Raw genomic sequence first — 23,536 nt, 5'->3', positions numbered from 1 at the left:
AGATCAGTGCACTCTTTCGTGCGCATACGCGAAAGTGCACATTCCTGGCTGAGGGAATTCCCCCCCCCACTTCCCGCCCATGTACAATGGCGGTGCGCCCCCAATCGGGGGCACAGATTGGAGGCAGGCCCGCCTGCGCCCGCTCCTGCACTTCCCCCCCAACGAGGGAAAATTTTTTCCACTCTGTTCCCCGATCACCCAGCTAAAAAATCGGTGGCGAGACCCCCACTCACCATAATGATGTCTGCCCCTCAACAAATTAATGCTTAGAGCATGGTGGGAGGCAAAGGAGGAAGAATGACCTTGAAGGGTGGGGTAGGGGTGTGCCTCCAATGGGCACAGAAGACTTGCAAAGGAGACTCCTCCACCAACTTGCCTAACACCATTTCACGCGGCTAAATCTGCCACGTTTCCCATATGGTATGGGCCTCCCCCAGCTGTGGATAAGAAATCAGCGGGGCTGGGCTGAGACCCTTAAGTGGCCACTTAAGGATATCAATAGGTCCATGGTTGGGCAAGCCACCTGGTGCCTCCACTGCCCCCTGTAAAATTTGACGTGGGTTGGAGGCAGGCAGGACAAGTGCTGAATTTTACATGCCACCACCGCACCCCCCCCTCACCCCCCACCTTCAAACACACCCCCAGGGCAGCACAAAATCCAGACCCAAGAGCACATATAAGGAATTCAGGCACACTACCATACCCCTAGGTTTCTCCATGTCTTTATTTTAATAGATGTAAGATCAGGGAGACTGCAAATCAGAATCTGCCAGATGTGCTCCTGTCAAACAGATCTGTGCCAGGAGCTTTGAGACAAAAACTTACTTCGTAAATGTCTGCAAGCACTCAATCACACACACAGGCACAGCAGTAACAGAAAGAATCAAATGCAAAATGATGTCTTAGATTGGCCTCCCTAACTTTCCGCTCTCCTGCACACATTCTATGCCTGCATAGCTTGTACAGGCGTTTCAGACATTGACTTTGTGATTCTTAATTGACATAATTGAATGCCAGCAGGACTAGTTTTGAAGGGAAGCTCTTTTGGAAGAGTGGTAGACAAAATAATGCCTTGGAAATTTGATCATTTGAGATATTAGTCAGAAGAAAATCTTATTCTGAGTGACTGTCCTGCTTGATTGTTCAATAGATTGAACGGCAATATGAATGTTTTCTTACAGCTAGCTGTATGATAGAACGTCCAGAGCAGAACTAATGAACTAATATTTTTCTTGTTTTCTGTTAACTGCAGTCCTTGAGCTTATTGGTGATGGGAAAAACTATCTAATTCATTGGACAAATGGCTTTCCAAAGTGCTTCCTTTTTATTCGGACAATTTAGTCCCCAAAAAGTCCTTACTGTGGTTGACTGTGTCCTCGCAGTGGCTGATTCATCCTCAACAACGTACCTCCCTGGGGTTATCTGTGACTACAATGGCACAAAGCTGGTTGTCCATTTTTGCAATGGAAAAAGGTGAGTGTGATGTCTGAGTTTATATGGTGAAAGTGTGCTCAGAAAATATTTGTAAAAGATATTAAAAAGCTGTAATCTGTCCACTTCTATATTCAAAATTGAATTGTTTTTATTCAGACATTTTTCTTATACTATTGACTATTATTGAGTATTCCTCCGATCACAGACATTGTAAATGCATTTGTGAAGACTTCCTCCATTCAGTATTTCTGGTAAAATTGTAAATTTCTTCTTTTAAAAAGTACTTACAATTTTACAGTACTTACCCCGTCTGGCAGAGAAAATCTTCCAAAAGCATTGTGATATCATTTACAAAGCAACAGAAGAATGTTTACCTCTTTGCTTTATACAGCAAGTACCACTTTCAGTCTACCTTTACAAAACTCACAATTATTTACCTTTAAGGGGAGGCAGTGGCATAATGGTAATATCACTGGAGTAGTGATCCAGAGGCCCAGGCTAATTTGATTAACTAAAAGCTAGTCTCAGTAATGGTGCAGTGAAACTATCATTGATTGTCATAAAAATCCATCTGGTTCACTAATGTCCCTTCAGGGAAGGAAATCTGCCATCTTTACCTGGTCTGGCCGACATGTGACTCCAGACCAACAGCAATCTGTTTGACTGTACCATCTACAAGATGCACTGCAGGAACTCACCAAGACTCTTCCAAACCCATGACCACTACCATCTAGAAGGACAAGGACAGCAGACACATGGGAAAACCACCATCTGGAAGTTCCGCTCCAAGCCACTCGCCATCCTGACTTGGAAATATACAGCCATTCCTTCACTGTTGCTGGGTCAAAATCCTGGAACTCCTGTGCTAACGGCACAGTGGGTATACCTACACCACGTGGACTGCAGCGGCTCAAGAAAGTAGTTCACCATCACCTTCTCTAGGGCAAGTAGGGATGGACAATAAATGCTGGCTTAGCCAGCGACACCCACATCCCATGAATGAATAAAAAAAACAGATATGGCCAGCAAGCAGCTCAATTCTACCAAACTGCTACAAAAACAAGTCAAAAAGGAATAAAACCAGATAGACCCACCTGACATTGATTTAGGCACCAGATACATCAATGGCAAACCCAGCCCTATCGACCCTGCAAAATCTTGCTTCCCAACATCCTGGGGGCCAGTGCCAAAAATTGGGAGGGCTGTCCCACAGACTAGTCAAGCAACAGCCTGACATACCATACTCACGGAATCATACCTTACAGATGGGGCAACAAATGCTGGCCGTGCCAGCGACTCCCATAACCCATGAAAGAATTTTTAAACATTGCTGGTAAGATCTTGTGTATTTGTTTTTTTTTGTTTGATGTTGATTTTTTTTCTGCAAATGTGGTCAAAACAATGAGTGTTGAAGACATAATTGGAGTTTGCATTACTTGAAAGGTTGTCAGTGTAAGGAAGGTGAATGAATACTCACAGCGAAAGTTGAAATTGCAGCACCCAGGAGCTTTACAGATATGAGTTCAACTCCCTTAAACCTCTAGGCTCAGCAAATCCTCAAAGCCAATTCCTTCAGCTCAGTCTCCATTGTTTAAATGCATTTATATTTAAATCAACAGGTGTGGATAAAAACATCTACTTTGCAACTTTTAACAGGTTAATCATGGCAATTAATCATAGTCCACAAAAGACCATGGGCACCACTCTACATTAGAGAGAGACAATAAGTTATATAGCTTGAGAGGCACCACTCTGCATTAAGCTTGGGGCAAGGCAAGGAAGGAGGCCTCCATGAACTACCACAGCTGGTAAGGACATTGAACCCACATTGTTGGCATCATTCTGCACCACACATTAGTCATTAAAGATAACCAACCCCTACAGGTTAATCATGACATAGTCATGTTAAATTGAGGAGCTTTTCCTCTGTCTTTAATCTCTATTTGGGCTACTCGCTTCAAAGGGAAAGCCAGTAAAACTTGGAAATGAAGAGTTTCAGTAGTACTTATCTGAACTGGACTTGATGTGGGCCGGATTGACTGGAACAAAAGGTTGGTGGGACAGAACGATAGCTGAACAATGGGCTCCCTTCAAAAAAGAAATGGTTCAAGCAGAGTCAAAGCATATTCCCTCAGAAGGGGAAAGGTAGGGCAAACAAATCCAGAGCTCCCTGGATGAAAAAGAAGATCAAATTTAAGATAAAGAAGAAAAGCTGTGCTTCTGACAGGTGCCAGGTAAAAAATACAATTGAGAACCAAGTGGAATACAGAAGGTTCAGAGGGAAGGTGAAAAAGCAAATAAGAGAAGCAAAGAGGGATTGTGAGAAAAGACTAATAGCCAACATAAAGGGGAATCCCAAAGTCTTTTATCGGAACATAAATTGTAAAAAGGTGGTAAAAGGAGGAGTAGGGCAGATTAGGGACCAAAAAGGGAATTTACATATGGAGGCATGGGGCATTGCTGAGGTGTTAAATGAATACTTCGCATCCATCTTTCCCAAGGAATCAGATACTAGCCAGGCCATGGTGACAGGGGAGGAAACGCTGTCACTGAAAGAGTTCAAAATTGATAAGGATAAACTGACAAAGCAAAAGCACCAGGACTGGATGTGATGCGAAGGAAGTGAGAGTAGAAATTGCAGGAGCACTGGCCATAATCTTTCAGCCTTCCCTAGACTCAGGGGAGATGCCAGAGGACTGGAGAATTGCAAACATTTAGCCCAGCAATTGCAGATCGGTCAGTTTGATTTCAGTGGTGGGGAAGCTTCTAGAAACAATTATTCGGGATAGAATTAGTAGTCACATGAAAAATGTGGGTTGATTTGGTAGAGCCAGCATGGGTTTCTAAAGGGGAAATGTGTTTAACTAACTTGCTGGAGTTTTTTGAAGAGGTAACAGAGAGGGTTGATGACATCAATGCTATTGATGTAGTGTACATGGACTTTTAAAAGGCATTCTATACAATGCCGCACAACAGACTTGTGGGAAAAGTTATAGCTCATGGAATAAAAGGCACAGTAGCAACATGGATACAAAATTGCCTGAGTAATGGGAAACAGAGAGTAAGGGTCAATGGATATTTTTCGGTCTAGAGGAAGGTGTGTAGTGGTGTTCCCCAGGGTGTTGGGACCCTTGCTTTTCCTGATATATATTAATGATCTAGATCTTAGTGTGCAGGGGACAATTTCAAAATTTGCGGATGACATGAAATTTGGAAGCATTGTAAGCTGTGAGGAGGACAGTGTAGAACGTCAAAAGAACATGGAAAAATTGAAGTGGGCAGATAGGTGGCAGATGAAGTTCAATGCAGAGAAGTGTGAGGTGATGCATTTTGATAGGAAGGACATAGAGAGACAATATAAATAAAGGATACAATTCTAAAAGGTGTGCAGGAGCAGAGGGACCAGGGTGTATATGTGCATGGGTCATTAAAGGTAGCAGGACTGGTGGAGAGAGCAGTTAATAAAGCACGTAATATCCTTGGCTTTATTAACAGGGGCATACAGTACAAGAGCAAGGAGGTTATGCTGAACTTGTATAGGACACTAGTTCGACATTAGCTGGAGCATTTGATACAGTCCTGGGTGCCACACTATAGGAAGGATGTGAATGCATTGGACAGAGCGCAGAAGACATTTATAAGAATCTTCCAGGGATGAGAAACTTCAGTTATGAAGGTAGATTGGAAAGGTTGGGACTGTTCTCCTTGGAGAGGAGAAGGCTAAGAGGAGATTTGAAAGAAGTGTTCAAGATCATGAGGGGGCTGGGCAGAGGAGATAGGGAGAAACTGTTCCTGCTGATAAAAGGATCGAGAATGAGAGGGCACAGATTTAAAATGATTTACAAAAGAAGCAAATGTGATTAAAAAAAACTTTTCCACACAGCAAGTGGTTCAGGTCTGGAGTGCACTGCCTGGAAGTGTGGTGGACGCAGGTGCAATCGAGGCATTCAAGAGGGCATTAGATGATTAGTTGAATGGAAACAATATGCAAAGCGGGAAAAGGCAGGAGAATGGCACTAAGTTATAATGTTCATTTAGAGAGCCGATGCAGATATGATGGGCCCAATGGCCTCCTTCTGTGCTGTAACAATTCTGTGATTCTGTATACCTTAAAATGGCACTCCAGTATTACTGGTGCCAGTATTACTGATTTTCACCGGGATTTGACATTTTGAACTGGTTTTTCCTCCTGTTGCTTTCAGTTATCCTGCTTCTTTCTTTAGCTGTGGTGGGATAAATATGGAGACGCCAGGGCCTGCATTTTTCAGGATTAGATGGGGTATTGGAAGTTGGGTACTTTCCCGACCCTGTGACCCCATCTCCATCCTGGAGGAACCTGCCTGCCCTCTTTACGTGTCAGGGGGACAGGCATGGGCTGGAGACAGGCCCATTGCCTCCAAAAGCAGGTCTGAGGTAGAAATGGGCCCAGAGACAGGGGCAGGCCAACGCTGACGCAGCTCAGCTTCGAGGCCCATCTTTGTGGATGAGAACATCGGTGACTCATACAATAAATGAAGCAATGCAGATCTTTTCTTTTTGGACGTGGGACTTCTGGATCTGGCATTTTCCCAGCCCCGCCTCCATTTGGAACCATAAAAATTCCGCCCACACACTTTTTTGTGATCAGAAGTAATGGTGCCATCAGCTAATGGGAAGTGTACTTTTCTAGGGAGAGGTTAATTTTTCCTGTCTACCCTCGAATCTGCTGCAGCCCAGCTGAGAGCTGGTAAACCCAGCTGTGAAGCAAAGGTAAATTTAATGCCAATCACAGCTGGGATGTGAGCTCCCAACTCACTGGTGCTTTACTTTGTTTAACAACTGCAACCTGAAGGCTACTTCAAAGAATGAATTATTACCATTAAAAATACTTCCCATTAGTGTCATGATCAATTCTTTGCTGTATTACAAGACAATAAAGGGTTGAAAGTGCACTGTGTGGTATTAGTAACAAACACATTAACACATTCATATAAAATTGCCTTTTCTGCTATTTGAAATAAGGCAGTTAGTTTAAAATTTTTCTACTTTTTCATTACAACAACAATACAGCCATAAGCTGATGGAAACTGTACTTGTACATTTAAAGGTAGTGGGGAAAGGATTACCACTTTAAAGTGAGCTATTGACATGCATTAAGGCTGTGTCATTTACGCCTCAATAACATGCCTATTCATAAGCTCTTTTTACACATCAGATTTTTATCAATTATAGATGTAAAGTCAGCAGTTACCATATAATGTTGTCATTGCCGACTGACTGATGGTAGTGATCTTTTGCCTTCCAGCTGTCAGCGTGTAGAGCCCCAGCACTGTTTCTGGCTCTCAGAAGATCAGTTTCAATCAGCTGTGAAGATTTACAAGAAGGAGCTCTGGGAAAATGACCAACACTCTGAAGACGAGCAAAAAGCAGCATTCAGAAGATGAATTAGCAGAGTTCAATTTTTCCAGTACATCAACAGGCACTCTATGCTGGTGGATTAATGCAGTCAGATTAATATGGAATGATTTTATGCTCTTGTTGAATTATAAAATGAAAAACTGAGTATATTTTTACTTTCAAAAGTTGTTTTCTTTGCAAATGATTGTTCCCTCCTTCACCTCAAGTCTCTAGATTGTCTCTCCTTGTTTCACCCTTTCTTGTCTGTTTCTATTTTATCGACGCTTTTGTAATCATTCCATCTCTGAGCTTTCCTCTTTTGATCCTCCAAGCAACAAATATGCCATCTTACTTGAAGTTCCTCTATTCAATTGATTGTACCTCTCATTCTTGCCCAGAATCTCACAATTGTGCAACTTAGAACCTCATTCAGCTGCCATTTCTCCCACAATCAGGTTTAGCATCACCTTACCACAGTTTGTTGATTTGTCGTTTCTCTCCTACCATGGAGATGTTCGCCACTGCGGTCTTATCCTTTCACCCAGCTTTCTCTGGAAAAGAAATCTGATGTCTGAAAGCTTCCTCACGGCAGAAGTTTGCATTTTCTTTTCTATGTTTTTGGTGACATTACAGGACGAATAACTAAAAGATACTTCACCTCATCCTCACCAACCTGCCTGCTGCAGGTAGGAGTGACCACCTCACTGTCATTGTGAAGACCAAGTCCTGCCTTCACATTGAGGATATCCGCCATCGTGTTGTGTGGCACTACCACCGTGCTACATGGGATAAATTTAGAAACGATCTAGCAACTCAAGACTGGGCAACCATGAGGCGCTGTGGGCTATCAGCAGCAACAGAATTGTATTCAACTGCAATCTGTAAGCTCATGGCCCAGCATATCACCCACTCTACCATTATCACCAAGTCAGAAGATCAACCCTGGTTCAATAAAGAGTGCAGGAGGACATGCCAGGAGCAGCACCAGGCACACCTAAAAATGAGGTACCAATCTGGTGATGTTACAACACAGGGCTACTTGTGTGCCAAACAACATAAGCAGCAAACAACAGACGGAGCTAAGCAATCCCACAACCAACAGATCAAAGCTCTGTCGTCCTGCCACATCCAATCACGAATGGTGGTGGGTAATTAGACAACTCACTGGAGGAGGCTCCACAAATATCCCCATCCTCAATGATGAAGGAGCCCAGAACATCAGTGCAAAAGATAAGGATGAAGCATTTGCAACAACCTTCAGCCAAAAGTGCCGAGGGGACGATCCATCTTGGCCTCCTCCAGTGGTTCCCAGCATCACAGATGCCATTCTTCAGCCAATTCGAATCATGTGCCATGCCCCTAGCTAAACTGTTCCTGTACAGCTACAAGACTGCCCTCTACCTGGCAATGTGGAAAATTGTCCAAGGGGTCATCAACAGTGCTATCAAATGGCACTTGTTTAGCAATAACCCGCTCACTGATGCTCAGTTTGTGTTCCAGCAGTTTCACTCAGCTCATCACAGCCTTGGTTCAAACATGGACAAAAGAGCTGAACTTCAGAAGTGAGGTAAGAGTGACTGCCCTTGACATCAAGGCCACAGTTGACCAAGTGTGGCATCAAGGAGCCCTCCGGCAAAACTGGAGTCAATGGGAATCAGGGGGAAAACTCTCCACTGGTTGAAGTTATACTTTGCGCAAAGGAAAATGGTTGTGGTTGTTGGAGGTCGATCATTTCAGTTCTAGGACATCACCCTAGGAGTTCCTCAGGATAGTGTCCTTGGGCCAATGATCTTCAGCTGTTTCATCAATGACCTTCCTTCCATCGTAAGGTCAGAATTGGGGATGTTCACTGATGATTGCACAATGTTTTACATAATTAGCAACCCCACAGATATTGAAGCAGTCCATGTCCAAATGCAGCAAGACCTGGACAATATCCAGGCTTCAGCTGACAAGTAGCAAGTAACAGTCACACCACAGAAGTGACAGACAATGACCATCTCCAACAAGAGAGAATTTAACAGTCACTCCTTGACACTCACTGGCATTACCATCATTGAATCCCCCACTATCAACATCCTGGGGTTTACCATTGACCAGAAACTGAACTGGACTAGCCGTATAAATACTGTGGCTACAAGTGTAGGTCAGAGGCTAGGAATCCTGCGGCAAGTAACTTACCTCCTGACTCCCCAAAGCCTGTCCACCATCTACAAGGCACAGGTCAGGAGTGTGATGGAATACTTTGCATGGATGAGTGCAGGCCCAACACTCAAGAAGCTTGACACCATCCAGGACAAAGCAGCCTGCTTGATTGGCACCCCTTCCACAAACATTCACTCCCTCTACTACAAGATGCACTGCAGGAATTCACCAATGCTCCTTAGTCAGTACCTTCCAAACCCATGACTGCTACCACCTGGAGGGACAAGGACAGCAGACACATGGGAACACCACCACCTGGAAGTTCCCCTCCAAGCTACTCACCATCCTGACCTGAGAATATATCGCCGTTCCTTCACTGTCACTGGTTCAAAATCCTGGAACTCTCTTCCTAACAGTACTGTGGGTGTACCTACATCATATGGAGTGCAGTGGTTGAAGAAGGCAGCTCACCACCACCTTTTCAAGGGCAACTAGGGATGGGCAATAAATGCTGGTCCAGTCAGCGAAGCCCACATCCCATTAGAAAAAGAAAAAATAATGATATTTTAATGGCCTACTATAAAAGCTTACTTTACTTAAAGTTATGATTTGCCTGATATTTAAAGGTTACTGCGCTGCACTCAACATTTCTTAACTTACTCTCTTAGTTGAGTGCCCGGAGACATTCTTGGTATTTCCTTACAAATGCAATGACAGATGAGCACCTGAGCACTTGACACTGAGGTTGTAATATATGCTTAAAATGGAACTGATACTTAGGACTGGATTTAATGCTACCTAGCTGTTCAGCTTGACGGCGGGGAGCACAAATCCAGTGGGCAGCATGCCCACTGCTTATACACCCACTCTTACCCTCACCGCAACTTTGCCAGTGGTGGGGGGGGGGGGGGGAATTGTGTCAGGTTGGTGAGCCAATCAAGGCCCTTAAGTAGGCAATTCATGCACACTTAATGCATACTTAAGGGCCTCATCCCGCTGACTGGATTAAGCTGACGCCAGGAGTGGCCCATGCCAAGCGTTCAGCCCAGCAGCTTTCCCTGGGCAAGCTGGTGGCAGCAGGGTGTGGTTTCTCCTTGGTAGGTTCCTGGACCCATTGAAGAACACTGCTCCCCACCCCCCCCCCAACCACCCCCACCCCACCAGCCCCAACAAGGTGCAAGCACCCCAAGTTTCATTCCACCCTTTCTACCTTGGCCACCACCCCCCTCACTGCCAGCTTGGTCCCAGCAAGACCTCAGACTCACCTGCCAATTTGGATCCAGCGGCGAACCCCTTTTATTCTGCCTCGCTGCAGTCCCAGTAGCGACTACCATTTCTGGTGGCCCTGCCGGTATGGGGGAGCTGCTGGCCTCTGACTGCCTGGCAGCTCTCTGAGATGGGACTCCCTGTTGCTGAGAGGTGTAAGTCCTGCTTCAAGTCAATTAACAGCTAAGATGTTATTTAATTCCTGCGGTGCAGCCATCCGGAGCAAGTATAGACTGCCCCCCCCCCACCCCCCACCCTGACTTTTTAGCCAGGGTTGGTGTAGACTATGTGCTACAAGTTATTGATAACAAAACTCAGAAGGTGCTAGCCTCTGAGTATCTGTAAGGGAAAAGGCTGGGTTAGATCTGACAATTTGGATCAGTTCCCTTTGTCTGAACTGAACACCAAAAGATAAGCAAACATTTTTATAAGGCTGTATAAAGAGAAGTAGAGACTTAACGTACTCCATTCACAGTGAAAGAAGTTAATGGGTTAAAAGACTTTCAAAAAGCAAACTACAGCAAATGTTAGAAATCTGAAATAACCATGAAAAATGGGGGTTCTTTCTCCAGAGACACTGTCTGACTTGTTGAGTGTTTTCTGCTTTTATTTTTGAATATTAATAGAAAACTGTTAAGTGATATGAGAGACCATTGCGTTGCTGAAGGGACATATAAAGATCAATATCATTCAAATAGTTAGGAGAGTGAAAGTCTGGGACAGACCCACACCAACAACAGGTGAGAAAAGGAGAAAATAGAGGAAGAGAAGAAAATAACTTCAAGGGGAGAGTTGTCCCCATGCAGGAGTGGGCATGGACTGGCGCAGACCCGATCGCCTCCCATGATCAGTTTTGCGCTGCTTTTTTACACGGGCGGGCCGCTTAAGGCCTGTCCAGTGTACTTCAGGACTCCTGCGTATAGTGTGTGGACAGTGGTGGGTGTGCACAGCCCGCCGGGTCCAATGGCGACCTGGCAGACTGTATAAAGGAAGCCCTGGCAGCCTTGGAAAGGCTGCTCACAATGGCTGGGTGAAGGGCTCTGCAGAGGGGCAATGGAGGTAACACAAGTCCGGAGGGTAGGCCATCAGGGCAGGCCTGGCCAGGGGGTAGGCCAGCGGGGCAGTGTGCCCCTCATTTTTCAGATGAGTGCCCAGCTGCCCTGCTGCAGGAGGTGGCAGCGCGGCGGGAGGCCCTTCTTCCAAGGGACAGGAGCCGGAGGCTCCCCCCACCACTTGGCCAAATGTGTGTGGGAGGAGGTGGTCGAGGGTGTGAGCTCCCATGATGTGGTGGGCGCACATGGCTCCATTGCCGCAAAAGTTTCAAGGATCTCCAGCGCTAGGGAAGGGTGAGTTACATGTTGCCTCAGGTCACTTAATGCAGCCGTCACCCTTTTCCCCCCAACATCCCCACTCTCCACACACACCCGCGCCACCTCTGAGTACAATAACGTCATTGAATTCCTCAGGACATGGATCCCTCACTGGGTGTGACAGCAGAGATTGCCCATGCCCAGTTCACCCTGACGAAGTTGAGCTAGAATGTGCCCTGCATCCGTAGCATGTGTGACACTGACGCCCAGAGTATAGAATGGGGTTAAAAGTAAGTCTGGCAACATCTGTGGAGAGAGAAACAGAAACCTTAGAAGTACTGCTCTTCTCCTCCGTTTGTCTCTCTTGCCATGTTCACAGTATAAATTTCATCATATTTCCACTTCTCTTCAGCTCTGAAGAAGGGTCGTATGGATTTGAAGCGTTAACTCTGTTTCTCTCTCCACAGATGCTGCCAGACCTGCTGAGTTTTTCCCGCATTTTCTGTTTTTGTTTCAGATTGCCAGCATCTGCAGAATTTTGCTTTTATCTTAATGCATATGCTGATTCTTTGAAAGATCTGGCCACTCACTTCCTGCTCAATTCCCAGAGCCCTGCAACTTTTTTTTCCCTTTTCAAGTATTTATCCAGTTCCCTCTTGAAAGTCACCATTGAATCTGCTTCCAAGACCCTTTCAGGCAGCGCATTCCAGATCACAACAACTCGCTGTATAAAATAAATTCTCCTCATCTCCCAGCTTGTTCTTTTGCCAATTATCTTAAACCTGCGACCTCGGGGGCCACTGACCCTCTTATCACTGGAAACAGTTTCTCCAAATGAGCAGAGTTTGTGGAACCAGGGCCTGTGTTCTCTAGAGTTTCGAAGAATGAGAGGTGATCTCATTGAAACTTACAAAATTCTTACAGGGCTTGTAGATAGGATGTTTCCCTTGGCCAGGGTCGAGTCTAGAACCAGGGGACACAGTCTCAGAATAAGGAGCAGGCCATTTAAGGCTGAGATGAAGAGGAATTTCTTAACTCAGAAGTGGTATATTTTTGGAATTCTCTACCCCAGAGGGCTATGGAAGCTTAATCATTGAGCATGTTCAAGACAGAAATTGATAGATTTCTGGATACTACTGGCATCAAGAGATATGGGGATAGCACAGGAAAGTGGCATTGTGGGAAATGATCAGCCATGATCTAGTTGAATGGCAGAGCAGGCTTGAGGAGCTGAATGGTCTACTCCTGCTCCTAAGTTCCCACGTTCCTACATTTAATCTATCAAAATTCCTTGGAATTTTAAACACCTCTAATAAATCTCCCCTTAATCTTTTCTGCCCTCAGCAGAATGCTACCAGAAGTCCCTCATATGAATAAAAATATAAATTAGGTGCAGAAGTAGGTCATTTGGCCCCTCGAGCCTGTTCCGCAATTCAATATGAGCATTGGCTGATCTGATCATGATCCAAAATCATGGCCCCAACTCATGCCTGATATTGTTCTGGTAAATCTCCCCTGCAGCCTTTCCAAAACCTTTACATCCTTTCTAACGTGTTGTGTACAGCACAGGACACAGCATGATCCACAATGAGATGATTATTTTTGGGGGTATTGGTTGGGTGAGGATTGTTGGACAGGAGACTAGGACAACTGTTTGCTCTCTTGCTCTTCTTTGAAATCTTTGACTGAGGTTGTAGATATTAGCTTAATATTGCATCGGAGGGATGAAGCATTTATTGGGTTGTACATTGTGAACCTAGATTATGTGCTGAAAGTTTTAAGTGGGACTTGAACCTTCTGCCCAGAGCTAACAATGCTGCCAATGTAGACAAACTGAGAGAAGTAGAATGGGTAATAGTGGAAAACATGATAAGTAAGCAAAAAGTTTAGATTTTTTTGGTTAAATGTTGATAGCATTTTTGTTTCAAATAATTAATATTGCACAAACTGGCATTTGATGAACTTTATTGCTTTTATGTTAAGATTTATTTTGGGTTGTCAGAGAGTTAAGGATGTCCCAGAACCATTAACGGAAAACAAACTGGTTTAAATTAAAAAGAAATAATTTAACTTTTTGTTTTGACTGAGATTTCCCTTTTGTTAAATAGGTGCTTATATAAAGCCCACTCCTGTGGCTGATTCATTTTACATTGCAATACTACCTTGACCTTGTTCTTCTGAAATTGTACTTTTTATGGGTTAAAATGATTAATATAGTTCATTAACGTGTTCACTTTGCTATTTTAAAGACTGTATTAATCCCTTCGTTTTAAAATTGCATAGAAATTGGAGAGGAATTCAGTAGAAATACAGCAACATCACATAATGTAATTTCAAGCCATTCACCTCCCTGTGCTGATTGCTCACTCGTGGCTTTGGGAGTATGACAGCCAATGAATGTGGCATTCAGCTTGCGAAATAACTGTTGCCGATTTCCCAACAGTTATGTATCCCGCAATTGGTTGATCAAAAATTAATATGCATTAATTAAAAACAATTTCCTGACTGACATTTATTACACCTTATGCATTGTCCCAAAGTACATTACCATCAATTTGTTACTATTAAAATGTTATTTAAGCTAACTGACAACCAATTTGTTCACAGCATGGCTCCCCAAGCAACAAATGAATCAACTGATCAGCTATTTTTGGTGGCGGCGATTGAAGTGGGAATGTTACCACTAGTAAGCATTAGTGGAGATGGTGGTGCGTTGGGAATGTCACTGAATTCATTAATCTAGACATCCAGGCTAATTCCCTGGGGAGACAGGTTCAAATCCCACCAGAGCAGCTAGAATAATAAAGCTAGTCTCAGTAATGATCACGTTTGCCCCTTTAGGGAAAGAAATCTGATATTCTTACCTGGTCTGCCCTACATGTGACTCCAGACCCACAGTGATGTGGTTGACTCTCAGTTCAAGGGCAATTAGGGATGGGCAGCTGGCCTTGCCAGTGACACCCACATCCCACAGGAAAAAAAGACTGCTCTCCGACAAATAGTGCCACTTGAGCAGGCAGCTGATATGCCGGGGTCCAGAGTGGGGAATCCAGTGAAAACTGACCATCGAAATGAATGCAGAAAGGCGCTTTTTTTTAACCTCCAGGTTGCTCTGCTGGGCGGAATTTTAACAAGAGAGCGAGCTCTGAGATCAGTCAGAGGATTCTCATTATAACAACAATGTTGTCTGTCTTTCTGGAAACTGGCACTCGTCCAGCGCGGGATGTATGTTCCTTCACACAGTCCGCGATGGATTGATATTGCCCACTGCAATTCGAGTATTAAAGAATTAAAGAACGCGATTTCACCAGGAAATATTCCTTCCCCCACCACAAAAAAATATATTCTGTAAAATGAAATGTACCTTTAAGATGTAAGAGGAGGCGGAATTATTTTCTTCCAGTTTAAAAAGATGTCTATCTCGCTGTTTTGGATCTTTTCTGAATCACCCGAGAATGCAGACAGGGTGGATACAACGTTAAGTTTAGTCCAATTGTCTTGAAAAGCGACACTGAAAAAATCCGTCTTAATACAGAGTAATGTGCTGATAAATAACGTAAAACCAATGAGGCGGCTTGGTCTTTTCATATTCCCGGGAAGAGAGTGCAAATGTGGGACACAAGTGGAAAAGTCGATGTGTGAATTAAATCGGGCGTATACTCAGAAATAGTGTTGCCGGGCGAGGCGCCCAGTTTAGTACATACACTGTTTACAAGGTGCAAGGTCACTGGGTGGAAGTAAGTTTAACATTGAGTCAGGAGAAAGAGAGAAGGAGGGAATTACATACATGTTGGAGGAATGAAATATGCCCTGCAGCAAAAACATCAAGGCTAGTCAGTGCCCTCTACCTTCTCATTTCAGTCGGTCCATGCGCTAATGCATATTAAGCAGATGATCTATGTGACGTTCAGAGTTGGAGAGACAATGATCATTCAGAGTGTGACGAGTGATGAGACAGGGGATTTCTCTCCCCTCCCGCCTTATCTTTTCCATTTGACTCATGCCGTACCCCTCCCCTCCCACCTCTCTCCACAACCCCACCTCAAAACTAGCAACAATTTCAACCTGTTGGGGATTCTCTCTCCCACCCCCTTCCCATGTTGCTACCCTGAACCAGCGCAGTGCTGAATGGAGTGTGTGCCCTCTGCTAGAAACTGGAGGCATGGGTCTGAATGCGAACAGAAAAGCCGTCACTCAGTGAAAGGATCCGTCAAGTTCTCCTGGGATCAGAGGAAGGAATCAACACGTTAGGCGAACGGCGCAGTCGGCGTCAGCAAGTCAGACTGAGAGGAGAGAGAGAGGGAGGGGGAGACCCAGGTAACAGGTTAACTCGAAATCACATCCAACAACAGGAGAATCGGCGCGAAAGCTTCGCCAAAGGTAAGGGGCGTGTGGGGAACTGAACAAATGAGTTCAGGCGCCTGGCAGGAAGGAGTTTTATAGCGTGGAAAGAAAGTTGCCAGATCTCAGCATCTCACTACTGTGTTTGGGATGTTCCATGTACCGGAGCTGGCCTGCCCCAGCCAGTTAGGAAAGAGAGACTGGTGAGAAAATGGAGAGAGAAAGTGGATTAGTGAAGGAAACTAAAATTGGCAAACGGGGTTTGGGGGTGGGGGGTGGGGGGAGGTGAAGAGTAATTTGTTGTCCACTCCCTCCCTCCGTCCCTTAATAAATCTCCCCGTTGCTCCCAGCGTTGACGCTGCTGCTGGTGTTTGCTGGGGTACATCCCCATTTTGACATTCTCGTGAACCCGAGAGCAGCGGATTGACAGCGATTTTCAGCCGAGGAGTCTCTTTACACTAATCTTAAAATCGCGTGTCTCCTTAATCCGGGGGAGATGCTGCTCGCCTTTCCCTAAACGGGTTGTCGTTAAACGGGACAAATGTATAATTTCTGCTTTTTTTTTGGAGAGAAAAAAAAATTACTGGCACTGTGACAAAGTTATCCGCCAGAAGTTACGCACCTTGAGAAATGGAAGTTGCTCCCTCAATCCCCAAGGAAGCTGGCCAGCCATCTCTATCTTTGGGATCCCCACATGCACCAGATTTCATTCAGTGTGAGATGAAACAAGGCCGGTGCAAATCGTGGATTTTTTGTTGTTGTTGTTAGATTCAAAGTGTAGACCAGTGTGGAAACTCTTGCTTTCATTCGGCTATTTGAATCGCCATGGTTACCCGTCTAGTAACCATGGCGAGCCATCTCAGGTTTAAGGTAAATGAAAATTGAGAACAAACACTTGAAGCCTCACAGCTCCCGTCTGGACACACTCCCCACACTTCTCAGTAACATTCTGCCCCTGTCGATGTGTCTCATTCTCTCGACATCAACAGGATTTTAAATTAAGCATTGGATTTATTGGCAGAGTCCAACACAAATAAATGCCCCTTAAAAAAAAGAAACCTGCCCACCTGCAGTTAAATTTACTCCCAGGAACTGCCTGGAGCTCCAGGTGACGTTTTCACTATCCCAATTCATGGAGCACGGGAGGGCCGGTTTTGTCCAAGCAAGTCTCAGTTTATTAGGATACCAAAGCAAAATACTGCGGATGCTGGAAATCTGCTGAACTGACAGCGGGAACTGCCGGAAATTCCCAGCGGGTCTCGCAGCCTCTGGAGAGGGAGAGGCAGAGTTAACGCGGTGGCTCTTCCCGCTCCACAGAGAGACCCGCTGAGGCATTTCGAGTATTTTCTGTTTTAATTTCCCTCGAATGGATAGTCACTCGGTGGCTGCTCCATTGCTTCCAGATGGGGTTCCCTGAACGATGCCAGATGCTCTTTGATCGACTCCTTAGTATTCCTGATGTGAGAGAAGTTACAGGTAGTTGGAGGACTCGGTCATGATCTGAAACAAAAACAGAAAATGCTGGAAAATCTCAGCATCTGTGGAGAAAGAAACAGCGTTAACGTTTCTAGTCCCTATGGCCTTTCTTCAGAACTTCAGCTCTGTTTCTGAGAAACTGTTTCTCTCTCCACAGATACTGCTAAACCTGCTGAGGATTTTCCAGCATTTTCTGTTTTTGTTTCAGATTTCCAGTATCCGCAGCATTTTGCTTTTATCTGGGTCATGATCTATTCAGATTTTGCATTGAAACATCTGACATACACGACATAGAAGGCGTCCATTCGGCCCACCGTTTCTGTGCTGGCTGAAACAGAGCTATCCAGCCTAATTCCACTTTCCAGCTCTTGGTCTGTAATCTTGTAGGTTACACCACTTGGAGTGGATAACCAAGTACAGTATTGGACAAGACTCCGTGTCTCTGCCACCCTTTCAGGCTGTGAGTTCCAGACCCTCACCATCCTCTGGGCAAAATTGCTTTGACTTAAACACAGCAAATATCTGTCAAAATAGACCAGCCACCATTCTGCCATTCTTCAGTTCACTAATACACAAAATGAGTAAAAGATATATGTATTATCCAACACACCCTATTATTTAAATTTCTTTTTTTAAGTGGCAAAAAGTGTAAACTTGTTCTTGTTATTATCACATTAATTAAAGACAATCGTAGTGTCTCTTAAGGCAATAAATGTTTTCGATGGTTTTTTTGTTATTTTTGTAAGTGACTTTTTGAACATTGCACCGAAAAGTTAACAATTTTTTGTCACCTCAGGCTAACTGAGCTAACTTACAAACATTACTGAAAAATGATCACATTGTGGTTTGTGGGGGGCATTTGCTGTATGCTAATTGGCTGCTGTGTTTCCTATATCTCAACAGTGAATAGTCTTCAAAAGTACCTCATTGGCGTTAAAGCAATTTGAGACGTCTGATTTTCATGAAAAGCAAGTCTTGTGTTTTCTTTATCATTTTCAGCATTAGAACAGCAGCCATAAACTGCAATGTGTGTGTGTCAGAAAAGTATAATAAGTTTCATAATATTATTGTGGGTTATTGTAAAGTTGGTTTATGGGTGTTTATGTAGTTGGTTCTGTGTGTGATTTAATTAAACTAGAGTCAGATCAGCTGCAAGCTTGAAATTGTCAAAAGATGTTTGGGGTAAAGGGCATTTGAAATGCTTAATGACTAAACATGGATGAGGTCTTAGCATGTGAAGGAAATTTGCCTTTATACATAAGTAAAGGAGTTGTTTGGGTTTCAAAGGGATGGTGGGATGTTTAAGCTAACAAGATAAATAGAGCAAGGTTATTATGTTTATCTTTCCCTAAAGGTACTGATCATATTGGCAACATTGAAGTTTTTTATATTATGGGAAAAGTACATTTCCAAAGACATATAGAACAATGGAATTTACGGATTAAAGAAGGAGATACATATGTAAAGAATGGGGAAGGTGATGATATGGGGCCAGATAAGAATTAAAAGGAGTGTGTAAAACCACCTTGGGGAAGCCTCCAGCCGTGTTTGCAAAAGTTTGCTGTGTCCAGTAACTAAAGTTGGAGAAAAGCCTTTGGAATTCCACTGTCGAATGGGTGCTGTGGTAAACCTGCTGGCTTGCTATTTAAATTTAAAAGCTATTTTGCATTGTTGCTTTAAAGGTGGGGGTGGGGGGAGGCGGGTGTAGTTTGGAGTCAGTTTAAATTAGGAATTTTGGGATTTGTTATAATATTAAGGAACTGTAATCTCATGTATGTGCTTGAAATCTTTTCTTCTGTTAATAAATGTTTTAATTTAGCTTTTAAAATCTCTAAAGGTGTTAGTGGACTCATTACTTTTGAATTCAGTGCCCAAATCTTCTCGTAATAAATACAAATTGCAAAACCGTTGTGATAGCATGATCAAGGTTCCCTTGTGGATTTGGTCCGCCTGGCACATATCACCTGCCACGTTATAACATATTTGATATTTGAAATTCCTTGGTTGCTTTGGAGTTGGTGAATCTTAAGGCTAGGAGTACGAGGAGGACATTGAACTCAGGAGTTGGTGTTGAGGGATTTTAAAGTGGTGGAACTGCAAGTATGGCTTTATCCATATTTCTTTCCTGGGAATAGAAGACATAACTCTGATTGGTTTACAAAAAGTATTTAAAGGTAAGTTAATAGAATTGGCGGATAAGTTGCAGTTGAGATTAACAGACATAATTGAAGCGACAGCACAGCATTTGAATTTGGAAAGGATACTTGAAACTAGTGAGTCACAGCTAGAGGTAGTGAGACTTCAGTTAAAATGAAGAAGCCTGAACATGAACAAGTAATGGAAATAAGAAAAACTGGAATTGGAAGCAAAAGAAAAAGAAAGGGCATTTCAAGGGGAGCAAGCAGAAAGGCTGGAGACAGAAGGAAAACAGAAAAGAGAATTGGCACTGTAGAAAATAACAAGGGAGGAAAGAGAGAAGGAGTGGCAGAGAGAATATCAGCTTAAAAAGCTGCAAGTTATAAAAAGGGATCTCAGGTGCTAAGAGAGGTTCTGAGAATGGAATGATCACTTCCAATCTAAGGCACTTCTGAAGTTTGAGGAAAGGGAGTTAGAGGTGTTCTTTATTTTGTTTGAGAAGATAACTAATCAGGTGAAATGACCACAAAAAATCTAGACATTGCTTTTACAATCTATGCTGGTAGGTAGAACTCATGAAGTTTATGCTTCACTGTCAGAAGAGATATTGGTGGATTATGATTCAGTGAAAGGCTATTTTGAGTCCAGATGAATTGGTTCCTGAGGCATTCAGGCAGAAATTTAGGAATATAAGGAAACAGCCTGGCCAAACTTATATTGAGTTTGAGAGAGTAAAACAAAATATTTTTGACTGGTGGACATGGGCATTAAAGGAAGAGACAACATATGCAGCTCTTAGAGAAGTAATTCTTTTGGAAGAATTTAAAGATTCAATTCCTTCTGTAGTGAGAACTCATGTGGAGGAACAGAGGGTTCAAACGTTAAGACAAGCAGTAGAGAAAGCTGATGATTATAAGTTAGCTCATAGTTCTAAACCTTTCTTTCTTCACCCTTTTAAATCAGAGAAGGTTAGGAAGTGGGAAGGTGAAAGGAAGGTAATTAGTCAAGGAAGAGAAGGAGTAGTTGGAAATTCTCTGGAAGTTTTCTCTCGGATCAGAAAGGAAGGTGCTGTAGGTAGAAATGACACTCAAAAACTGAGCTGTTTCCATTGTAATAAGGTTAGGCACACAAAGTCAATGTGTTAGAGGTTACGGCGAAAATCTATTGCAGTAGTTGGAACACAGAACAGCTCTGGAAGTAAGAGTACTGTGGGTTCTGAGATCCAGGCACAGGAAAAACCAGTGGTTTCTGTACAGGTGAAGCAGGAAGAATCAGTGGTAGGTAAAGAAATGGGAATGTGTTCACAATTTACCCAAGGGAGTTCTGAGGGCAGGTTACAGAAATGTTTGAAGATTTTGTATGTGAAGGGAAAGTCTTTCCATGTATACAGAGTGGAGCAGGCAAAGGTATTAAAATTTTAAGAGGCACAGGGGCTAGTCAATCCTTAATTTTATGGGATATTGATATTTGTTGTTCAGAGGGAGCATTGCAGGAAAAAGTGATAATAAAGGAAACTCATGGAGACACAAAAAGTATTCCATTATGTAAGGGAAATTTAAAGAGTAAGTTGAACACAGGTGAAGTGATTGTTGGAGTAGTAAGGAAATTGCCCATTGCAGGGGTTCAATTTATTTTAGGTAATGATATAGCTGGGTAACATGTGTTGGTGATGTGGTTGAGAAGTCTGTTGGGGTGCTTTCAACAGAGGTGTTGCAGAAAGATGATCCTGGATAGTTTCCAGTTTGTGTAGTAACGAGATCACAAACTCACAGGTTAAAACAGAGGAGGAATTTGAAAGACAGGGAAAAGATGCTGGCATTCAATTTTCTGATACTATCTTTGATAAGATTGTTCAGGGAAAGAGAATGGAGGAGAATGAAGTTGAAGTGTTTAGCTCAAGGAAGTTGGTGGAGTTACAGCAGTAGGTTCCAAGAGTAAAGCGGTTATATCAGACAGCTTACTCAGAACCAGAGGCAGAATGTAATCCAGAATGTTATTACTTTAAAGGTAGTGCATTATTGAGAAAGTGGAGGCTGTCTCATGTTTCAGCAGACGTGAAATGGATGGTACTGCATCAAATTGTTATACCATCTGGATACAGAAATTACATGTTGAGAATAGCTCATGAAATTCCAATGGGGGGAGGGGGGTGACATTTAGGAATTAAGAATATTCAGGCAAAAATAAATTTCTCTTGGCCTGGATTGCATAGAGGTGTAGTCAAATTCTGTAGAACATGTCACACATGTCAGGTGACAGGAAAACCTCAAGCAGTGATTAAACTGGCACCTTTAATTCCGATTCAAGCATTTGAGGAACCTTTTACCAGTGTCCTGATTGATTGTGTAGGGCCCCTCCCTAAGACTAAAAGTGGACGTCAGTACTTGCTGACAATAATGGATATGTCTACAAGGTTTATGGAAGCGATATCTTTGCAAAATATTACAGCAAAGAGAATTGTGGAAGAGTTGACTAAATTCTTTACCAGGCATGGTTTACCTAAAGAAATACAATTGGACCATGGTTCAAATTTAATGTCACAGCTGTTTAAGGAAGTAATGAACAGTTTGGGAAAAAAAAACAGTTTAAGTCAACAGCCTATCATCCTGAATCACAAGGTGCTTTGGAAAGGTGGCATCAAAATTTAAAAACTATGATGAGGGCGTATAGTCAAGACTATCCACAGGATTGGGATACGGGAATTCCATTCTTGTTATTTAATATTAGAGATGCTGCTAATGAATCAACAGGATTTAGTCATTTTGAATTAGTCTATGGCCATGAGATAAGGGGTCCCCTGAAATTGATTCTTGAGAAATTGGTGGGTCAAAATTCAGAAACTACTCTCCTGGATTAGTGACAAACTTCAGAGAAAGATTGAACAGAGCATGTGAGTTAGCTAAGGACCATTTAAAGATATCACAGCAGATGATGAAGATGAAGGCACGTAAGTGCACCACAGCTGGTAGTTTTGTTGCTGGGGAAAATATGCTAGTTTTATTAACAGTATTGGGTGAACCATTAAAGGCAAGGCTTAGTGGGTCTTACAGAATTGAAAAGAAACTGAGTGAAGTAAATTATTTAATAAATACTCCCGCTAGAAGAAAGATGCAGAGGGTGTATCATGTAAGTATGCTTAAAAAGTACTTTGACAGGGAAGATGACCAAAAGATGTACGTTGGTGGCGGAGAGAGTGAATGTTTGTGGATGTGGTGCCAATCAAGCAGGCTGCTTTGTCCTGGACAGTGTCGAGCTGCTGAGTGTTGTTGGAGCTGCACTCACCCAGGCAAGTAGGGAGTATTGGGGAGTGTTCCATCACAGTCCTGACTTGTGCCTTGTACATGTAGACAGGCTTTGGGATAAGCTGTGGTAGATAAAGAGAGAGAGGTAGAAACAAAATATTCCGAAATTGATTTTCCTCTAATCAAGTTGGATGATGAAGGGGTGCTTAAAAATTTAAATGTAATATTGAGTTACCTTCCAGACAAGTGTCGAAATGAATTGTAGAAGCTATTGCAGTCACACAAGGCTATTTGTGGTAATAAACTAGGGATGACAAATTTGGCTATACATGATGTAAATGTGGGTAATTCAGTTTCAGTAAAGCAACATCTTTATGGATTAAATCCAGCAAAATTATCACAAGTACAGAAATAAATCGAATGCATGCCTCAAAATGACATCATTGAGTTTAGTTGCAGTAACTGGAGTTTGCCTATTATGATGGTACCAAAACTGGATGGAACACAAAGACCATGTGTGGATTATGAAAAATGAATTCAGTGACAAAAGTGGATTCATATCCTATTCCATGGTTGGACTGAGGAAGTGGGACAACCAAAGTTTATCACAAAGATTGATGTGCTGAGAGGATATTGGCAAGTACCGTTACGGAAGAGAGCAAAGGAGATATCGGCTTTTGTAATGCCAGATGGACTATATCAGTTTAAAGTTATGCCATTTGGTATGAAAAATGCACCAGCAACTTTTCAAAGACAAACAAACAAAGTAATTGCAGGGCTGAGCAAATGTGCTGTTTATATTGATGACTT

The 23,536-nt window shown here is 43.1% G+C and overlaps 1 protein-coding gene across 1 annotated transcript in view; it reads left to right on the top strand.

Annotated features, from left to right (window-relative positions):
- The window catches only part of LOC121283860 (von Willebrand factor A domain-containing protein 3B-like), a 330,503-nt gene that overhangs the window by 299,231 nt on the left and 7,736 nt on the right, over positions 1–23,536 (top strand). Inside the window, 2 exon segments of the mRNA XM_041198660.1 lie at positions 1,253–1,304; positions 1,306–1,473. Coding sequence (XP_041054594.1) covers positions 1,253–1,304; positions 1,306–1,473 — 220 coding nt within the window.

This window comes from Carcharodon carcharias, chromosome 11 (genome assembly GCF_017639515.1).
Source record: "Carcharodon carcharias isolate sCarCar2 chromosome 11, sCarCar2.pri, whole genome shotgun sequence".
In the NCBI taxonomy this organism is placed as follows: Eukaryota; Metazoa; Chordata; class Chondrichthyes; order Lamniformes; family Lamnidae; genus Carcharodon; species Carcharodon carcharias.
Note: the sequence above shows the minus strand (reverse complement) of the source record. Positions and strands in the feature narration are given on the sequence as shown.